Below are 17,988 nucleotides of genomic sequence, written 5' to 3'. Positions count from 1 at the left end.
CCTACCCATATCCAATTAATTCCTTTTGTCCATTGGTATAGCCACTTCTGTAACATCTTTGTAATTTATTATGGTGCCCGGTATAATAATTGTGAAATAATGACTGGATGGCAATTCATTTCAGTGTTGTTCATTCCCTTTATCCAGATGGTTGACAGCTTTGAGAAAGAATTAAGAATTCAGTCTCTTGGAATGTAAATCAACTTCTGCCAATCTTTGCTACTTTCAAACAGGGAGAATAACTTCATGAAGGATTTCCCTCAGCTGGCTGATGGATTGGTTGTAATTCCCCTTCCTGTGGAGGAACAGTGTCGAGGAGTCCTTTCTGAGCCATTGCCCAATCTCCAGCTCCTGACAGGTAAAGCACGTGCAAGACTCTACTCCTAACAACTGCAGTTGTTGCCGCTGCCCTGGCTGATGGTTCTATTTCTGGGCCAATGGACCTGAAAGAAAAGTGTGAAAGAATAGATCAATATGCAGAGTAAATTGTCACATGCATTAAGAGTGTTCAGGTCGAGCTGTACATTTTGCTCCCTCCTGATTGAGATGGCAAGTAAATAACTAATTTATAGATGAAAGTGCAACCACTTCATACAGCCCCTGCACTTCAATTACCGTTATTACTACTGTCAAGTTAAATGAGGTTCTTTTATAGCTGAACATTAAAGATATCACAATGCAGCTCAAGGATTTTGTTTAATTCCATTGAGAAATCTACAAGATTCATCACCCAAGTCTTTTCTATAGCAGAAAATTCTGACATGTGAGTGTAATGTTTTGGAAAGATCTACAGTATGATCCCTTGTCTATTGTTGTTTAGTTCGCAAATTATAGTATGTAAATAAATACAAATATTAAAATAAATGTAAAAAATAAGATCAAATATACATTTGATCTTAATTGGCATAAATTATTAATTTATTGGACTTATCAGACAAACTAAAGTGACCAAAAGCTGTCAAGACCCCTGGACCTGAAGACCTGTGTCCTTGTTACGAAAAGAAGGGAAGCTTTTAAGTTCCATGGTTGTGATCATAAAAATTTTCTAGGTTTTGGAAAGATCGCAGTAAGTTGGAAAACCAAATTATAATTGCTCTTCAAAAGGGTATGATGGGAAGCAAGACATTAATGGCCATTTAGTCTAACATCTAATTCAAGATTCCTTTATTTTCATGTAATAGTACAAGTGCCTAACCTTTTATCTGGGATTCCAAAAACCAGCAACCTCCAGAAACTGGTATCTTCTTTGGTTGATGACATCTGTTCATCAAAGATGGAGTTTGGTGTTAAACATGACCCTACATGAACCTCTCTCAACTCCAGTGTATCCCATCATGTTCCATGTCGCTAATTAGTGGTATCATTACTTTATAAGTACCCTATCTGTTGAGCATGACCCTCACTTAACTCACATTGGAATATCCCATGACATCCGGCTACTTTATTAGTGCCTCCAAATCGCCATATACTGACGTCCGTCCAGCGTCAGCACTTTCAGTAGACCCGGCGGTGGTGGCTCAATTGCTGTCGTCACTACCCATAATCCCCCATGCAGCTGAAATCGCTGGAGCAGTGCCAGCGCAGGGGAACCAAGAAGAGGGCCGCTTCTCTGGCGCTGCTACTGTGGGCGGGCGAGCGATGGGGAGAGACAGCAGTGCGACTCAGGTAGGCGGGCTTAAAAGGACCAAAATCAAAATGATTCCAAAATCTGGAAGATTCCGAACAACGGTAGGTATCCAGTCACGACGATCCCGGATAAAAAGTTAGGCACCTGTACAGAACATGTAATATTACACTAAATTGACTTCTGTCTGCTATAAGGCAGATAAAAAGTTGCCATTAGTGTTGTCTGCCACCCCTTACAGTAAGAAAGAGAAGCAAAGGAAGGTCTAAGTTCAGAGTCACTGAGTATCTGTGGATTTGCCTCCAGTGCTCCCGTAACATCTGCAGCAACACAGAATATTCTGTTTGATCTATTAGCAACCAAAGTTCCAGGTTCAATCCTCCGATATGATCAGGAAGCCTTTTGTGCCTGAGGCCCTTCGGAAGCATTCTTCCCCTAAGCACCCTCTTGAATCCCAACTCCAATAACTGGTTCTCATCATCCAGTCTCAAGCAGCCTGCAGCCCGTGCAGGTCCACCGACCATACATCGGCCACAGCCTATATGGGTCCTTCAGCTGCTGAGGCCCTCGCTGGTCCCCTGCTGTGGTCACCGTCCCTTAGGGTTGCCTCCTCCGCTTCTCCTTCAAGGGCTATTCTTCCTGTTTCTGGTGCCCTGCCCCAGAGCCTGCAACTCTTCACGGCTGCTGCGGAGCACAGGCGCAGCCATCATGGGCACAGATCCTGTGGTTGCAGGATTTTTAAATGAAACACCATTGGCAACTCTAACAGGCTGTTTAAAACCTGTGCGGAGCTGTCAGCATTAGGAGCTGGCGGTTGAATCCTTCAGAGCAACACGGTGCCTATACTCTCTGCTCTCCTGAGTCCATACCAGTGGCAGCGCTACCATGGCATCACCTCCAGCAGCACCGCCATTTTGACTGCGCCTGCAAGCTCACACCAAGACACAAGAGAAACTTGTCCGTGAACTACTCTTTGCAGACGATGCCGCTTTAGTTGCCCATTCAGAGCCAGCTCTTCAGCGCTTGACGTCCTGCTTTGCGGAAACTGCCAAAATGTTTGGCCTGGAAGTCAGCCTGAAGAAAACTGAGGTCCTCCATCAGCCAGCTCCCCACCATGATTACCAGCCCCCCCCACATCTCCATCGGGCACACAAAACTCAAAACGGTCAACCAGTTTACCTATCTCGGCTGCACCATTTCATCAGATGCAAGGATCGACAATGAGATAGACAACAGACTCGCCAAGGCAAATAGCGCCTTTGGAAGACTACACAAAAGAGTCTGGAAAAACAACCAACTGAAAAACCTCACAAAGATAAGCGTATACAGAGCCGTTGTCATACCCACACTCCTGTTCGGCTCCGAATCATGGGTCCTCTACCGGCACCACCTACGGCTCCTAGAACGCTTCCACCAGCGTTGTCTCCGCTCCATCCTCAACATCCATTGGAGCGCTTACATCCCTAACGTCGAAGTACTCGAGATGGCAGAGGTCGACAGCATCGAGTCCACGCTGCTGAAGATCCAGCTGCGCTGGATGGGTCACGTCTCCAGAATGGAGGACCATCGCCTTCCCAAGATCGTGTTATATGGCGAGCTCTCCACTGGCCACCGTGACAGAGGTGCACCAAAGAAAAGGTACAAGGGCTGCCTAAAGAAATCTCTTGGTGCCTGCCACATTGACCACCGCCAGTGGGCTGATATCGCCTCAAACCGTGCATCTTGGCGCCTCACAGTTTGGCGGGCAGCAACCTCCTTTGAAGAAGACCGCAGAGCCTACCTCACTGACAAAAAGCAAAGGAGGAAAAACCCAACACCCATCCCCAACCAACCAATTTTCCCCTGCAACCGCTGCAATCGTGTCTGCCTGTCCCGCATCGGACTTGTCAGCCACAAACGAGTCTGCAGCTGACGTGGACTTTTTACCCCCTCCATAAATCTTCGTCCGCGAAGCCAAGCCAAAGATTGTCATAGACACAAGTTCAATCTGCAGATGCACCAAAAGTTCTTAATTGCTGCAGCCACGCACGTATCTAAAATATATTGACTACATTAATAAAAATAGGAATGACAGGATAGAAAAAGAAATCATAAATATCAAAGGATAGATGTATAAATATTCATAGTTGCAGTGAATGAAAGAAAAAAAGTGATCTTTTGTGGACAGGGAATGGTTAATGATTAGGGTAATACCGAGAGGAGAAGCAGAGGAGATGACCCATGGGACAGTGAACATGGTGGTGAACCAGTGTGAAGAACACATAGGCAGTGGACTATTGGTGAGTTTGAGGTAAGGAACCCACGTAGGCCACGGGATGCTGGCAACTGCCAGTCAAAGAGTTCATATCAGTTTGCAAAGTGCTGGAGACTGGCTTGATACTGGCTAAAGGGGTACCATCCACAGCTGTCGAAATCGAGATGCGAGAGGGTGCCTGGGGCATTCTGATTATCTCAGAAGTGTATATCTGGAGCTCACGTTGTCAATGGTGTTGACTAAAGACTGTGTGGCTGCAGAAGCAGCAGGAACACTGGAGGTGAAGCCATGGACATTCAGTGACTCTGGGTGGTGGGGGGGGGTGGTCTCTTCTGCTTCTTTATATCTGGCTGTATGGGATGCTGGGCAATTTATACTGAATCTTTGTCTGCCTTACAGAATAGGAAATTTTGAGTAATATCACCTTATCTGTTTTATTACATAACAATAAAATAATCTTGAATTGTGAATAAATATTGTTCTTGGTGTTATTCGTTTTAGCTGGAGGAGTAGAATGGCAGAATATTTTTTTATTGGAGAAAAATTACATCTGGAGTATGCATACTGTTTTGGTCTCCTTATTTAAAGAAGAATATACTTGTATTGGAGTGAGTACAGAGAAGATTCTTTTGAATTATTTCAGGATTGTAGCAGTTGACCTCTGACAAAACATTGGCAAGTTTAGGACATAAGCACACTGTCATTTAGAAGATCTGTTTGAAACAGAACATGTTAGATTCAGAAAGGAATTGATAGGATCAATGCTGAGAGCATATTTCCCCTTGTAGATGCTGTGAAGGTATTTTCCGTAGAATCTAGAACAAAGGGAGATCAGATTCAGAATAAAGTCTTGCCTATTTAGGAGGTAGGTGAAAAGGCCACATGAACCTTTGGAATTCTACACCTCAGAGTAGTATGAAGGTGAAATAATTTTATGTACTCAAGGCTGTGAGATAAATTGTAAACAGAGGGGAGTCAAGGCTGATGGTAAACAGGGAAGAAAATACCACTGAGGCCAAAATCAGATTAGCCATAACTTTACGAAATGGTGGAGTACATTCGATTTTGTGGCCAATTCCAGGTCTTGATTCTTATGTTTTCTCGATACTCATCCAGAAATTACCAATGCAATTTATTTGCAGTTTTAAAATGTGGAATTGAGAACTTATATCCAGAACTGAAGGAACAAATGATCTCCTTCAAATCATAGTGTGAAAATGACACTGAAATTACTTGAAAAATGAACACAAATAGTGTTATAAATTTCACCATATTTTATTGTTGCTTTGCAAAGAGTGAAAACTCTATTACAGAAAGAAACACTGCCACAAGCAGCTAGTCTCACCACAAAGGTGTGGCTCACAAGATGAATATTTATACAGACAAACCTCTAGCTTTCCAGAATACTCAAACAGACATTTCAAAATAAGTACATTTCTCAGGATGTTTCTTAAGATTTGTTACACTGGGTGGTGTCCCTTACCCAATGGTTAATCATCTTTTACTGTCTTTTCCAAATATGGAATTGTTGTTATTCTTCACAATCAACTTTAGCCTTGCTGAATCATCAACACACTATTAGCTTAAAGGACATGATGATGAGTGCCCAGTACCACATATCATAGCACTCAAACCAACAGCTGATCAAAAGAGAGTCAGAATGCACAAACATGAGAAAATAGGACATTGAACACATTATTCACTGGCATCTAACTTGCCAGAATGTAGTATTTGATAGATATTTAAAGTACTGAGAACAAGCTTAAGTCATAGGTTTATTGTCATGTACATTTTACAATGTACATATTGCATCAACATTCTTATTTGCTGAAGTTAAATGGATACTTTGTACAAAAAAGATAAATTAAAGAGATAATAAATACAAGAGACAGATCATAAATGCTGACAATTAATAGTGCAAGAGAAAAAGTAATTACAGTCGTGCAGATAGGTCTTTTTGTAGTGTTGGAGTATTTGATAATTTGTTCAGCAAGGGGAAGTTCAAGAACCTGTTGGCTGTTGGAAAGAAACTACTTCCTGAACCTAGAGGTACTTTCCCAGGCTTCTGTACCTACTTCCCAAAAGTAGCAGCGAAAAGAGGTTGTGTCCAGGGTGATAGGGGTCCTTTACGATGTTGTCTGCCTTCTTGAGGCAGCAACTCATGTTGATATCTTTAATGAATTGTAAGTCAGAGTCCATAATATACTTGGCTATGTTTACTATCTTTTCCAGCCTTCTGCATTCCTGGGCACTCAAATTGCCAAACCAGTCTGTGATGCAACCAGTCAATGCATCTGTAGAGGTTTGAAGGAGTATTGAATCAGCCCATGGTGGCAGATCAGGATAGAGAGGCTGATTGGCTTAATCATGTTCCTTATGCTGTGTATTTATACTGTATTGAAATTCTGACAATTATGAATGTGACTTGACTTGTTAATTTGTCAAAGAACATGCTATATTTTTCAGGAAATGCCAAATACAATGAAGCAACTGGCTATCCCATGGTGCAAGAGTGGAGAGTAAGAAGCAACCTCTACAAAGTTAAGCTCAGTTCAATAACCCAGTCTGCAGGTAAAAATAATGCAATTACATGAAGACCTTTGCAGAATATTCCTTTCAGTAATTCGGAGGAGTTAATATCAACCAGCACCAGATGTAGGTTTTTCTACTGAACACAATTCAAAGGGAAGACAGACTAAACATTTAATGGAAAAGGATGATTTGATAGATGGTTTTGAAAGCAGGAAAAATGTGACAACTGAGAAAGGATAGTGAAGAAAAAGTGCTTAAATGCCTCAGTGGAAATGTAATCCAAATTGCATGAACTTACATTAATTGCATCAGTGACACCGATCAATCCTGATATTCTCATTCAGGGTTCATCTGACAAAGCAGTAAATAGTTATTTCCAATATATATGCCCATGAAACTTGTACAGAATGGACCAGAAATGAGAGACAAATAGGATGAGTTTGAATAGTTCAGGGACTATGTGCTCTGCAGCGAGGGATTTCTGCATTAATGGGACTTTTCTATGCTGAAAGCTGCAGAAATTACTGCACTAAATGTAGACATGTAAATACAAAAATTGTAAACACCTTTAAAGCTCAAAATCTTTGTATATTTGACTGCCTACCTAACACGAGGTAACATGGTTCAAAATTCAAATTCCTTGTCAACTTCAATTACACTGGACAATTGGGGGAAAAAAAAGAGGTTTATGAGAAATTACTTCAAAATGAACACAAACATGATTTCAGTTTTGCTATATCATTAGGAAGTTAGAGAAAGACATTAAATTAACTTTTATTGAATTTATCATGTTTAATCACATAATAAGGTTGACACATTATGTTAGTTCAACTGACCTAAAAATGTTTTGCTGCTGATTTTCATTGGTACTCACCATCTGATGCCTCTCATGTCACCGTCCAACAATAGTCATATGCTTGAAGTAGACTTAAAATGTGACAGGAAATTGCAAAAATAAGTTATATCTACGAAATGGTACATGGTAGAAAAAGTTTAAGGTGATTTTCATGATCAGCAGCCCAAAATCCATAAAATGCAGGAAGCAAAATCCTAATTGTCCAGTGTTATTTACAACCATAATACAGCAATAATTTATTGTTGTAACAGAATTGGAGACTCCAATATTTTTTTTTTGAGGGGAATATACCCTGTAACCTGTTTGAATGAGAGTACTCAAGCTAGCTGTGGTTATTGGATGATAATATATCTGGTTTTTTTTTAATGCTTGGCCATAAGGTCCTGTTAAATCTACTTACAGCATGTTACATTTACTGTAATCAAAATCAATCCAACCAGTTTAGGGTTTGTATTTACCAGCAGACTTGGGAACAAACTGATTGCATGTGGTGATTGATTTATGGAGATGTTCATTTCTCACATCAGAAGGGTTAAATTGCTTTTGGAGGAAGAGAAGGGTTAAAGCTTTTTATTCATAACTTCTGAAATAACACTCCTTTCAAACATAATTTCAGAAAATATGTTTGAGGTAGCAGATATAATTTTTCTTATATTGCAGGAAATTCAGTTGCATAAAACAACACATTGTATTAGCATAACTAATAAATAAGCAGAAATGATAACTTAATCAAGAGTAGGGAGGCACGGTTAGCACAATGCAGTTACAGCACCAATGACTGGGATTTGTGTTTGAATCCCGCACTGTCTGTAAGGAATTTTTATGTTCTTCTGTGTCTGCGTGGGATTCCTCCAGGAGCTTCAGTTTCCTCCCACCCTTAAAAATGTACCAGGATTGTTGATCAATTGGGTATAATTGGGTGGCATGGGTTAGTGGGTCGAAAGGACCTATTTTCATGCTGTATGTCTAAATTTAAATCTAAAACTGCATAACTAAACTCGGTACTGGTGTGAGAACATATGCACAGAAGTGCATTCTCCGAGATTTACATCGCAACACCCATTCTTTTTAAGTTTTTCCATTCTCAGGTTGCCCTCTATCTTCAGTGAAAATTGTATTTCTCTTTTGCTTCATTACTATTTCACTCAAGAGCTTCCTTTGGATCCAGCAGAATCCATGTGTGGTGGTACACCACTGGCCTACTGCAGGGGGCAACCTCTGTACGTGAAGAAGAGCATAGAGACAAGACAACACTTGGCTGGCTGTCAATCAGCCGACTGAATAGACCAAGCCCCACCCGGTCAGGTGTCAATCACCCTCTGGGATATAAGCCTGAACCAGCCCTTTGAAGTCACTCTCAGAGTTTACAGCAGCAGAATCTCCCAGCTGGCTCTGTGGAAGTTTACATTGAATAAAGCCTGTTGTACAGTCTTTTGGTTTTGTGTGTTTGTTTTTGACCGACAGTGTACCACACCATGTCTTCCCTGTCCCATAAAAGCAGTAGACTCTGGGCATCAATGACATGAAAAATAATCCTAAAGTCTCAAATTAGAATTCTGTTATGAGCCCAAAGGACCCCAAAACCCAGCAGCAATAGGCATTCACCAAGACAAGTGGCTTTCAAAACAAAAGTTATTTTTAATCAACTTCAAACATGAAAATAGAATCAAACTTTAGCTTAACTATATACTTATACTATTCTCTATACTAACCCAAATTACCCCCTTCTAATTCTAAACGCACGTATATGTAATGTGTGTGTGTGGATTTTAAAAAAGTGCTTTGGTTCATGGTTCAATCTCACTTCTCCTTCTTTCAAGTTCTCTGGTTGCAGGCAATCACCAAACTGTGCACAGAATTTAACATGTATAAAGTTCACCAGGCTTGGTGCTTGAAAGGTAAATGTTTACCGCTCAGGAAGGTTCTTGTAGGTTTGCAAAGAGAGATATTTGTTGCTCTTGGATTTCCACAACTGAGGTACCACCACTAGTCACTTCAGGGTCTCGCTGATGAAACTTGCCCCATCAGGGTGTTCCAGATGGTGACTGCTTTCTTCAAGCTACCACAGAGTTCCATTCCTTCCTCTATTTAAAGAGAAACATCAGACAGATACCACTTCCAGCCAGCTACTACTCTGGAACTTGCTTTCATCAGTTTCAAATTGTTTTTCCTTGATTGCATTTTTCAGTTACTTGCCAGTGTCCCACACAGTGACTGACTGACTGACTGAGCTGTTAACTCAACTCTCTCTCTTTTCCAACTGCCACTCCAGTGAAAAGCATGTGTCTCATGTGACTTGCGAAACCCCCACCTTCTCCAGCAAACAACAGGAGTCCTTCATTCTGCACCCACCTGTTGTTATCTTAGGTAAACACCCAAGATTGATCTTTCAGTGCACTCTGCAGAAAAGGGTACTGATAGACAGCATGACTCCAGCAAGATAATGGTCAAGCATTTTATGACATCAGTTCAATTAACATCTACTTGTGAAAGGTGCTTACATTCTCCAGAGATCTTCAGTATTTCTTCAGTCTTTCAAATAAGATCTGTTTTAAAATGTGTGTATATATTAATATTGTTACAGTACTAACTTTCTAAATCAGTGAGTTGAATCCGCTACTGTCTGTAAGAGGTTAGTACCTTCTCCTTCTGTCTGCATGGGTTTCCCCTGGGTGCTCCAGTTTCCTCCCACTCTCCAAAAATGTTCAGAGTTTGTAGGTTAATAGGTGCATTTGGGCAGCATGGGCTTATGGGCCGAAATGACCTGCTACCATGTTCATCTCTAAATTTTAAAAAGTTAAAAACTACTTTATTCCCAGGAGTTAATTGCCCTGATGATATTGAATTTGCACCCTTAACTCTTGCGCATGCGCCGCATACTCCAATACACAAACCCACCGCGCATGCCCCAACCGAAAACTCGTGCAAGCGCACAGAAATCAAGATGGCAGTGTCCATTCTATCGAACTTGGGATGCTGACTACGAAGTTAAGTATGCATATTTTGGTTCTCACATGTCCTGTATCCCTATTATAGTTTGTCAAGTAGAACATAAACTGCGTAAATTTTGAAAATTTTTCTTATTTAAAAAAAATTCGGTTATATGTGTGGATGGACGTAAGTAGCATAGGTCACAAATCAGGGAATACCTCTATACCTTTGCTGAGTTTCTTCAGCACTTTTGTGTATTCCACTACAGTCACAGGTTCTGCAGACTTTCCTGTATTAAGAACCAGGAATAAGACTTCTGAATGCAAGGAATGCTATTTACTTAAGAGGAGGTACTTAACACAATAAATAAAGGAAAGATTATTCCTCCACAACTTGAGAAGCATTGATGGTGTGCATGGCCAGAGGCTTTTGCTCAAGGCTGAAATGGCTAACAGTAGAGAACATCGTTTTAAGGTGCTTGGGAATAAATACAGGGAATTAAGTAAGTGGTAAGTTTTTTTTCTAAGCCCTTTTATAGAGTAAAAAATGCGACTGTAAAGGTGGAGATTTTTCACCCTCACATCACTGACTCTACCTTCATAAATACTCAGTGAGCGGCTCCAAGACTGCCACTCAGATCCTTCCAGGGTGTAGTCCCAGCAGTGGAGCAGAGAATTCTGCTTCGCTTCATAAATGTGCTGCCGCTACAAGTGGCTGGCTCGGGACGGGCTGATGACATCATGATAACACAGTTAGTCTGTGACCGATTACTACAAAACACAAAATGTTTACTTTCTGTTATGTACATGAATTAAACCATTAATAATTGAGAAAGGGGTGTGGTGAAGGAGTCCTGCAGAATTTACCTGCATGATTTCATGAAAGTGAAAGTTATTTCTCTGCTTCTAATCGCTGGGCAGAAGAATGATCAATGGCCATCTTCATTACCCATAATCCCATAGCAGCTGGAGCCACACTGCATTTCCTAAAGTGGTTTCAGCTGCATGGGGGATAATGGGTAATAAAAATGGCCACTGCTCTCCGTGTATTTATGTCATCATATTGCCGAGCGGCACCACGGCAAGTTACCCCACCTACATCGGCTCCGGAGGAGACGACAAAGTGCCGCTCTTCATAAAAGTGGCACTGGAGCAGCCTTTTAGGGCTGCTCCATAAAAATGTAAGTTCAGATTTGTCTCTGTGGATGGAGCTGGCCTCAAAGTGGAGGCCTGGCATTAAAAACCCCCACAGACTGGTGAGTACATGGGATGTACTGCCAGCTATGGTGGTGGAGGCAGGTACAAGAAGATCTTATAAGGGACTATTAGATAGGTACACATAGCTGAGAAAAATGGAAGGTTACGATAGAAAAATCCATGTTATATTGCACACTATTCAGTGTTACAACTATTAGCATGTTAGTAATTGCACAAAATTCTTTTATGATGTCATCAATCTTGATTGATTATGAACATATCAATCTTTCTCACAACATTACTTTCTTGAGCCTACCCCGAAATCTTGCTCTCCATCAGGACTCCATGAGACTGTATCTAATATTTATTTTGATTAATTTTCATGAAATCAGTTTTGGATAGCATGCATCATTAAGCAGCTTCAAATTGGAAATGCTGAACAACTGATGAACTTGCAGAGACTTACTCATAGCACAAAATAAATGGTTCAAGAATTGTCTTTCTTTTTAAAATATTTTTATTGAAATTTACAATTACACCAAATTAATCCTTACAGTTATAGCTTAAGTTACAATTGTAGAAGAAAATATAAGAAAAAAAAAACCCTTCCATTCAGTAAGGTTAAAAAAAAAATCCTAACATGTGGATATCAAGTGACGACAACTTGGAAACGGACAACATCAAAATTTAGATCAGTCTTAAAACTTTAGATTGTGGTAATGGTCCATGAAAGGACCCTATGTCTTTAAGAAATTAGTACATCTAATTTTTTTCTGAACTTAACCAGGATATAATATCATTTAATCATTGTGTATGTGTAGGTGAAGTGTTATCTTTTGATTTGATCAATAATGCATATCTGGCTATCATCAAAGAAAAAGACAAAGTTTGGTTTTGCGATGAAGTCAATAGAACTTCATCAGATAATCCAAACAGAGCAATTAAAGGGCAAGGCTCCAAATTTAACCTTGAGAATTACTGATAGTCCAGGAAAAATATTTTTCAAAAATTTGTCTAGACTAGGACAGAACCAAAACATGTGAGCCAGTGATAAGTGGGGTGCCACAGGGATAATTTGGAAGAGGGGACAGAGTGTAATGTAGCCAAGTTTGCAGATAATTGAGTGGAAAAGCAAATTGTACAGAGGATGTGAAGAGGCTGCAGAAGGATATAGTTAAGTTAAGTGAATGGACAAAGATATGGCAGATGGAGAAGAACATTAGTAAATGTGAGGTCATCCACTTTGGTAGGAAAAGTAGAAGAACAGATTATTTTTTAAATAGTGAAAAAATGCAGCATACTGTTGTGCAGAAGGACTTGGGAGTGCTTGTGCACGAACCACAAAAAGTTGAGTTGCAGGTACAATAGGTTATCAAGAAAGCAAATGGAATATTGGCCTTCCTCACTAGAGGAATTGAATTCAGGAGCATGGAGGTACTGGTGAGGCCGCATCTGGAGTATTGTGTGCAGTTCTGGCCTCCATAGTTGAGGAAGGATATACTGGCCTTGGAGGCAGTCCAGAGGAGGTTCACCAGGTTGATTCCAGAGATTAGGGGATTGACCTATGAGGAGAGACTAAATCATCTGGGATTATACTCACTCGAATTCAGAAGAGTGAGAGGAGATCTTCTAGAAACATATAAAATTATGAAAGGGATAGATAAGATAGAGGCAGGAAAATTGTTTCCACTGCTAGGTGAGATCAAAACTAGGGGACACAGCCTCAAGAGTCAGGGGAATAGATTTAAGACGGAGATGAGGAAAAACTGTCCCCCCCCCCCATAAATTAGTGAATCTGTGAAATTCTCTACCCAGGGAAGCAATTGAGGTGACTTCATTAAACATATTTAAGGATCAGATTTTTACATAAGGAAGGAATTCAGGAATATGGGGAAACAGCAGGTAGATGGAGTTGAGTCAATGATCAGATCAGCCATGATCTTAATTGAATGGTGGGGCAGGCTTGATGGACTGGATGAACTATTCCTGCTCCTATTTCTTGTTCTTAAGGAAGCATCCACAATTTTACATGAACCACATGGAGGATTTATATCAGAACAAAAACAAGTTAATTTAGCTTTAGATAAATGTACTCTATGCACCACATTAAATTGCAATAAACAATGTCGTGCACAAACGGAAGTAGATGAATCAGATTACAAATGGAATCCCAAACCTTGTCAGAGAATGAAAAATTAAAATCCTGTTCCCAATCTCTCTTGATCCTAACTAAAGGGGCTGTTCTTAAATCAAGTAAATTATTATAAATAAGAGATATTAAACCTTTGTGAGAAAGTTGAAAATCCAAAAGTAAATCAAGAATATTTGCCTCAGGAATTTGCAGAAAAATCAGGAATCTGAGATTGAACAAAATGTCTAACTTATAAATATCTAAAAAAAAGTGTATTGGTAAATTAAATGTTGCCACCAATTGTTCAAAAGAAGCAAAACAATTATGAATAAAAAGGTCTTTGAAACATTTAATACCCAATCTGTGCCAGTCATTAAAAACTGTGTCTTGCAAAGAAGATTTTTAAAAAAGGTGAAAGATGATTAGATATAATGGGACTAACAATGGAAAAATTCTGAAATCCAAAAAACCTTCTAAATTGTGCCCATATATGTTTAATTATTGGATTATTAGACATATATAAAGAAGAGGATAAACTGGATCATAAAATTGCCAACAAATAAGTGTTCTTTGTGAAATTTAATTCCATTTCTATCCATTAAGGCCAGTCACCAAGTTATCAAAATGTAACAAAAGAATTAATTTACGTAGAGTGACTGTCCAATAATATCTAAAATAGGGAAGTGCCAGTCCACCATTCCTTTTTAACACTTGGAAGAATTTTCAGCATCAATTCTCCATCCTCCCCCTTCCAATCCACCATTCAGACTGTTGGTCTGGCTGATCCAGCTGCAATGAAAAAGTCAACCTTAAACTTTTAAATAAAAAAACAATGCTGAAAAATTTAGAAGGCAGAACAGTGTATGTCATCTAGCAAAGATAAGGATACATAACCAACGTTTCAGGCCTGAGCCCTTTATCAAAGCATCCTGCTGCTCTCTAGTGTTTTATAACATTAAACTTTTAATGGTTCAATTCCAATGCTAATGTGTTTTCTATTGCAATGCACAAAAGTGATAGAGAACTTCAGCAGGTCATTCAGCATCTATGGGAAGAGATATATCCAATGTTTCAGCACTGAGCCCTATGTCAAGGTATGATTGTCAAAGGTCTCTGGCCCAAAATGTTGGTTAACCTTTGCTTCTCGGAAAACATTGCATAACCTGCTGAGATTCTTTAGCACGTTTGTGTATTTCACTATAGTCAGTGTCTGTGGACATTCCTGTTTAACTAACAATGTCCTTTCCATATATTTAATATCCTTGTATATAGACATTAGGGATTTATTTTATATCTTTAAATAATGATAATAATTAAGTGCTGATTAGCAAATCATGAACACGACTGTGACATGCTGAATTCAAATTTTTTCTGCTAGTTTTGTTTGAGCACAAAATCCTGTGTTTCCTTTGATGTGCAAAACAGAAATAGGGATTTTGCACATTTCCCCTTCCTGTGTCAGTGTCATGGGAATGTACAGAGGAACAGCATCTTTCCTTTCACAATGCCGATTACATATGGGTTGAACTGGGTAATTTACCGGATCTGTACCCAGTAATTGTGCAGTGTGAAATGTTCCAACCAGGCAGGGCAAGTTAAATTCAACCAGGCTCTGACACTTGGTCAGGCAAGTTTCAGACCCCTCAGAATTTACTCACTAATCTGGCAGTGTGAAACCATAACCTGCTCTCATATTGTCACCACTGGAGGTGTGTCCCCCCCCCCCCTTAAAATACTGGGTTGCTTATTAACCAGGTAAATCAGGGTGCAGTGGGAAAGGCTCCCGAGTGCAGCATGCCCTATAAGTTTACATGCTTCCTAGGAGGGTTGGCAGTGTGAAAGGTGCTGAAACCCATTGAACATACCAAACTGTGATGAAGACCTGATGTGATGTCTTGACCCAAAAAAAATTGCCAACCACCTCTTACCTCCACAGATGCTTCTAGACCTGATGACAATTCTCATATTTTATAATCATGATGTTACTTGCCCCATTTCCTCCTTGAAGGATATCTACTTAAATGTTGGATCACTACCTAAATGTACCTAAATAATCATGAAGCATATCGATCTCTTGACAGTGAATGACAAAAGCTATTTGATTACATGATATGAAAGCTGAATCCGATTTAGTCATTGTGCAATCCTATGCTTATATAATCTTTCCTTAACTAGGAATGCTGGTTAATAATCAAGATGGAGAATACAGGGGGGTTTAGGGGTTAAAAATAGTTTTTTTTTTAGTCTTAGTTTTTAGTTGTTAGGGGGAGATGCCGAGATTGGTATTGTATTACTTTATTTTGTATTTTTTTCTGTACGTGAATTACTTACTTTCTTCATATGTTAAAATAAATAAATAAAGTTTTGAAAAAAAAGATAGAGAATACAGGCCCATTTTCCCTTCTATTATCCATGGGGCTACTTATAACAGTCAATAATACTCCTGGGTTGCATTAGTTGGAACAGTATCCTGCCTTGGAATATATGTACTGCTGGGGTGTGTTAGGTCTGCTTTGTTCATGAATGAGTGAGACAAACACCAGACTGAGTCGAAATCAGGGTTCTTTGTTCTTTATTACTGGATTGTAACACTTGCAACTAACAATGTTAGTTGGAGAATGCATTCTGCCGTTATCAGCAAAATGGTGATTTTTTTATACCCTTGGATACGTGCTTAGAACATCATCATATCATTACTTGTCCAATGACTAAAACTGTTGCTATCCTTTCCCTGCTAGCTTCCTGCCTCTCAATCCATCAATGTCTCTCTTATCTTGTAAGTACAAGGATGCATTCACATCTTGTTACAGCCCTGCACAGGGTAACTCCTTACACATTCCCATCTCATGATGTTTTACCTTACAGGTGGCACAAATAGCACAGCAGTTTGTGCAACACTTACATTGCCCATAATTGGAGTTCAAATCCAGCGTTGTCTGTAAGGAGTTTGTACATTCTCACCATGTGTGTAGGCTTCCTCAGGGTGCTCTGGTTCCCTCCCACCCTTCAAAACCTATCAGCGGTACAGGTCAATTGGGCAGCATGAACTCATGGGCCTCTTACTGTTCTGTATGCTTAAATTTAATTCTATAAATTTATAAACAATCCATCTCCTACAGCATCTGCTGTAGATCATTTAAGTAGTTTGGTAGATAAAATCCAATTAGTTGCCAAACTTTGTCTAATCACTGGGGAAAATGAAGAGGTAAATGCTGTTGAAAATATCATTGTGTTCATGACTAAGAATGTAGAATTAGAGTGGGAGATTCACAAGACAGGAGAGCAGGAGACTGACAGAGCTTAAGCTGGAGATGAGAAAGAATGTGAATTTTATGGTTAGCTCAGCCACACAGTTAGCGCAATGCTGTTACAGTGCCAGAGTCCTAGGTTCGAATCCAGTACTGTCTGTAATAAGTTTGCGTGTGTTTCTTCTGAGTGCTCCAGTTTCCTCTTACCCTTCAAAATGTGCAGAGGTTGTAGGTCAATTGGGTCCCACAGGCTCATGGGCTGAAGGGTCTGTGACTGTGGAATTTGTCTAAATTTAGGAATTGTGCACCCAATGGAATTATGCAAACAGAGACACTTTTTTTTTAAAAGATTAAGGTCTATTTTTGAATTTTAGAGGATTGCAATGTAATGTGAGTAATGGTGATTGGTCATTAAGGTAAGGTGAGCTGTCATTTTATTAAACAGGAAAGAAGGCTTGATGAGGTTGCACCTATTCTTTCTGTTCTCATGTTTGTTTTGGAAATGCCAAACCTCCCAGCAATATATCATGTAAATATGAACTCTTCTGGTGACCAGGTTTCTCCAACGTGTTGAAGATGCTGAAGGGGGTGAGCAGCAGAGAGGAGCTGATATCTGTCATCCAGCAGTATGGCAGCCATTACATCGCTGAGGCACTCTATGGCTCAGAGCTCACGTGCAAAATACACTTTCCAAGTAAGAAGGTCCAGCAACAACTTTGGTTCCAGTATCAGAAAGGTAAGATCAAAATCATCCTTTCACAGGCATTGCTATTGACATAAAGTGAACAATTATCTTGGTGTTGAGTACCTTCCTGACAACACTTCAGAGACACAGTTCTGAATTGAAGATTTGCCCTCCGTATGTGTAGTTGACAACCAGTAGCCTGAAGCTTTGAAATTTCCTGATTCTCTTTTAAAACATTTTTGTAGAGATACAGCTCAGTTACAAGCTCTTACGGCGCATGAATCTGTCCCGCACAAATATACCCATGTAATCATTTACCCTAACCTTCTACATCTTTGGAATCAGGAGGAAATCCATGTGTCGTGGGGAGAACATCCTTAATGGCAGTGCTGGATTCAAACCCAGGTTGCTAGCACTGTTATAGCATTATGCTAACTGCTAACACTGTTATCCTGTCTCCTCACGTTTAATTGTGCCTAAACATGCACATTTTGGAGCCAGTCCCTTAACACTTAGAACTCTCTTTTCGCC

General features: G+C 39.9%; 1 protein-coding gene across 19 annotated transcripts in view; it reads left to right on the top strand.

Moving 5' to 3' along the window:
• Positions 1 to 17,988, top strand: part of LOC138760976 (astrotactin-2-like) — a 1,981,947-nt gene that overhangs the window by 1,232,914 nt on the left and 731,045 nt on the right. For all 19 annotated transcript variants that reach the window (XM_069932424.1, XM_069932434.1, XM_069932420.1 and 16 more), the window contains 3 exons: positions 234 to 358; positions 6,345 to 6,449; positions 17,329 to 17,508. In XM_069932424.1, coding sequence (XP_069788525.1) covers positions 234 to 358; positions 6,345 to 6,449; positions 17,329 to 17,508 — 410 coding nt within the window. The remainder of the gene's footprint in view (positions 1 to 233; positions 359 to 6,344; positions 6,450 to 17,328; positions 17,509 to 17,988) is intronic.

This window comes from Narcine bancroftii, chromosome 1 (genome assembly GCF_036971445.1).
Source record: "Narcine bancroftii isolate sNarBan1 chromosome 1, sNarBan1.hap1, whole genome shotgun sequence".
Taxonomy (NCBI): domain Eukaryota; kingdom Metazoa; phylum Chordata; class Chondrichthyes; order Torpediniformes; family Narcinidae; genus Narcine; species Narcine bancroftii.
Note: the sequence above shows the minus strand (reverse complement) of the source record. Positions and strands in the feature narration are given on the sequence as shown.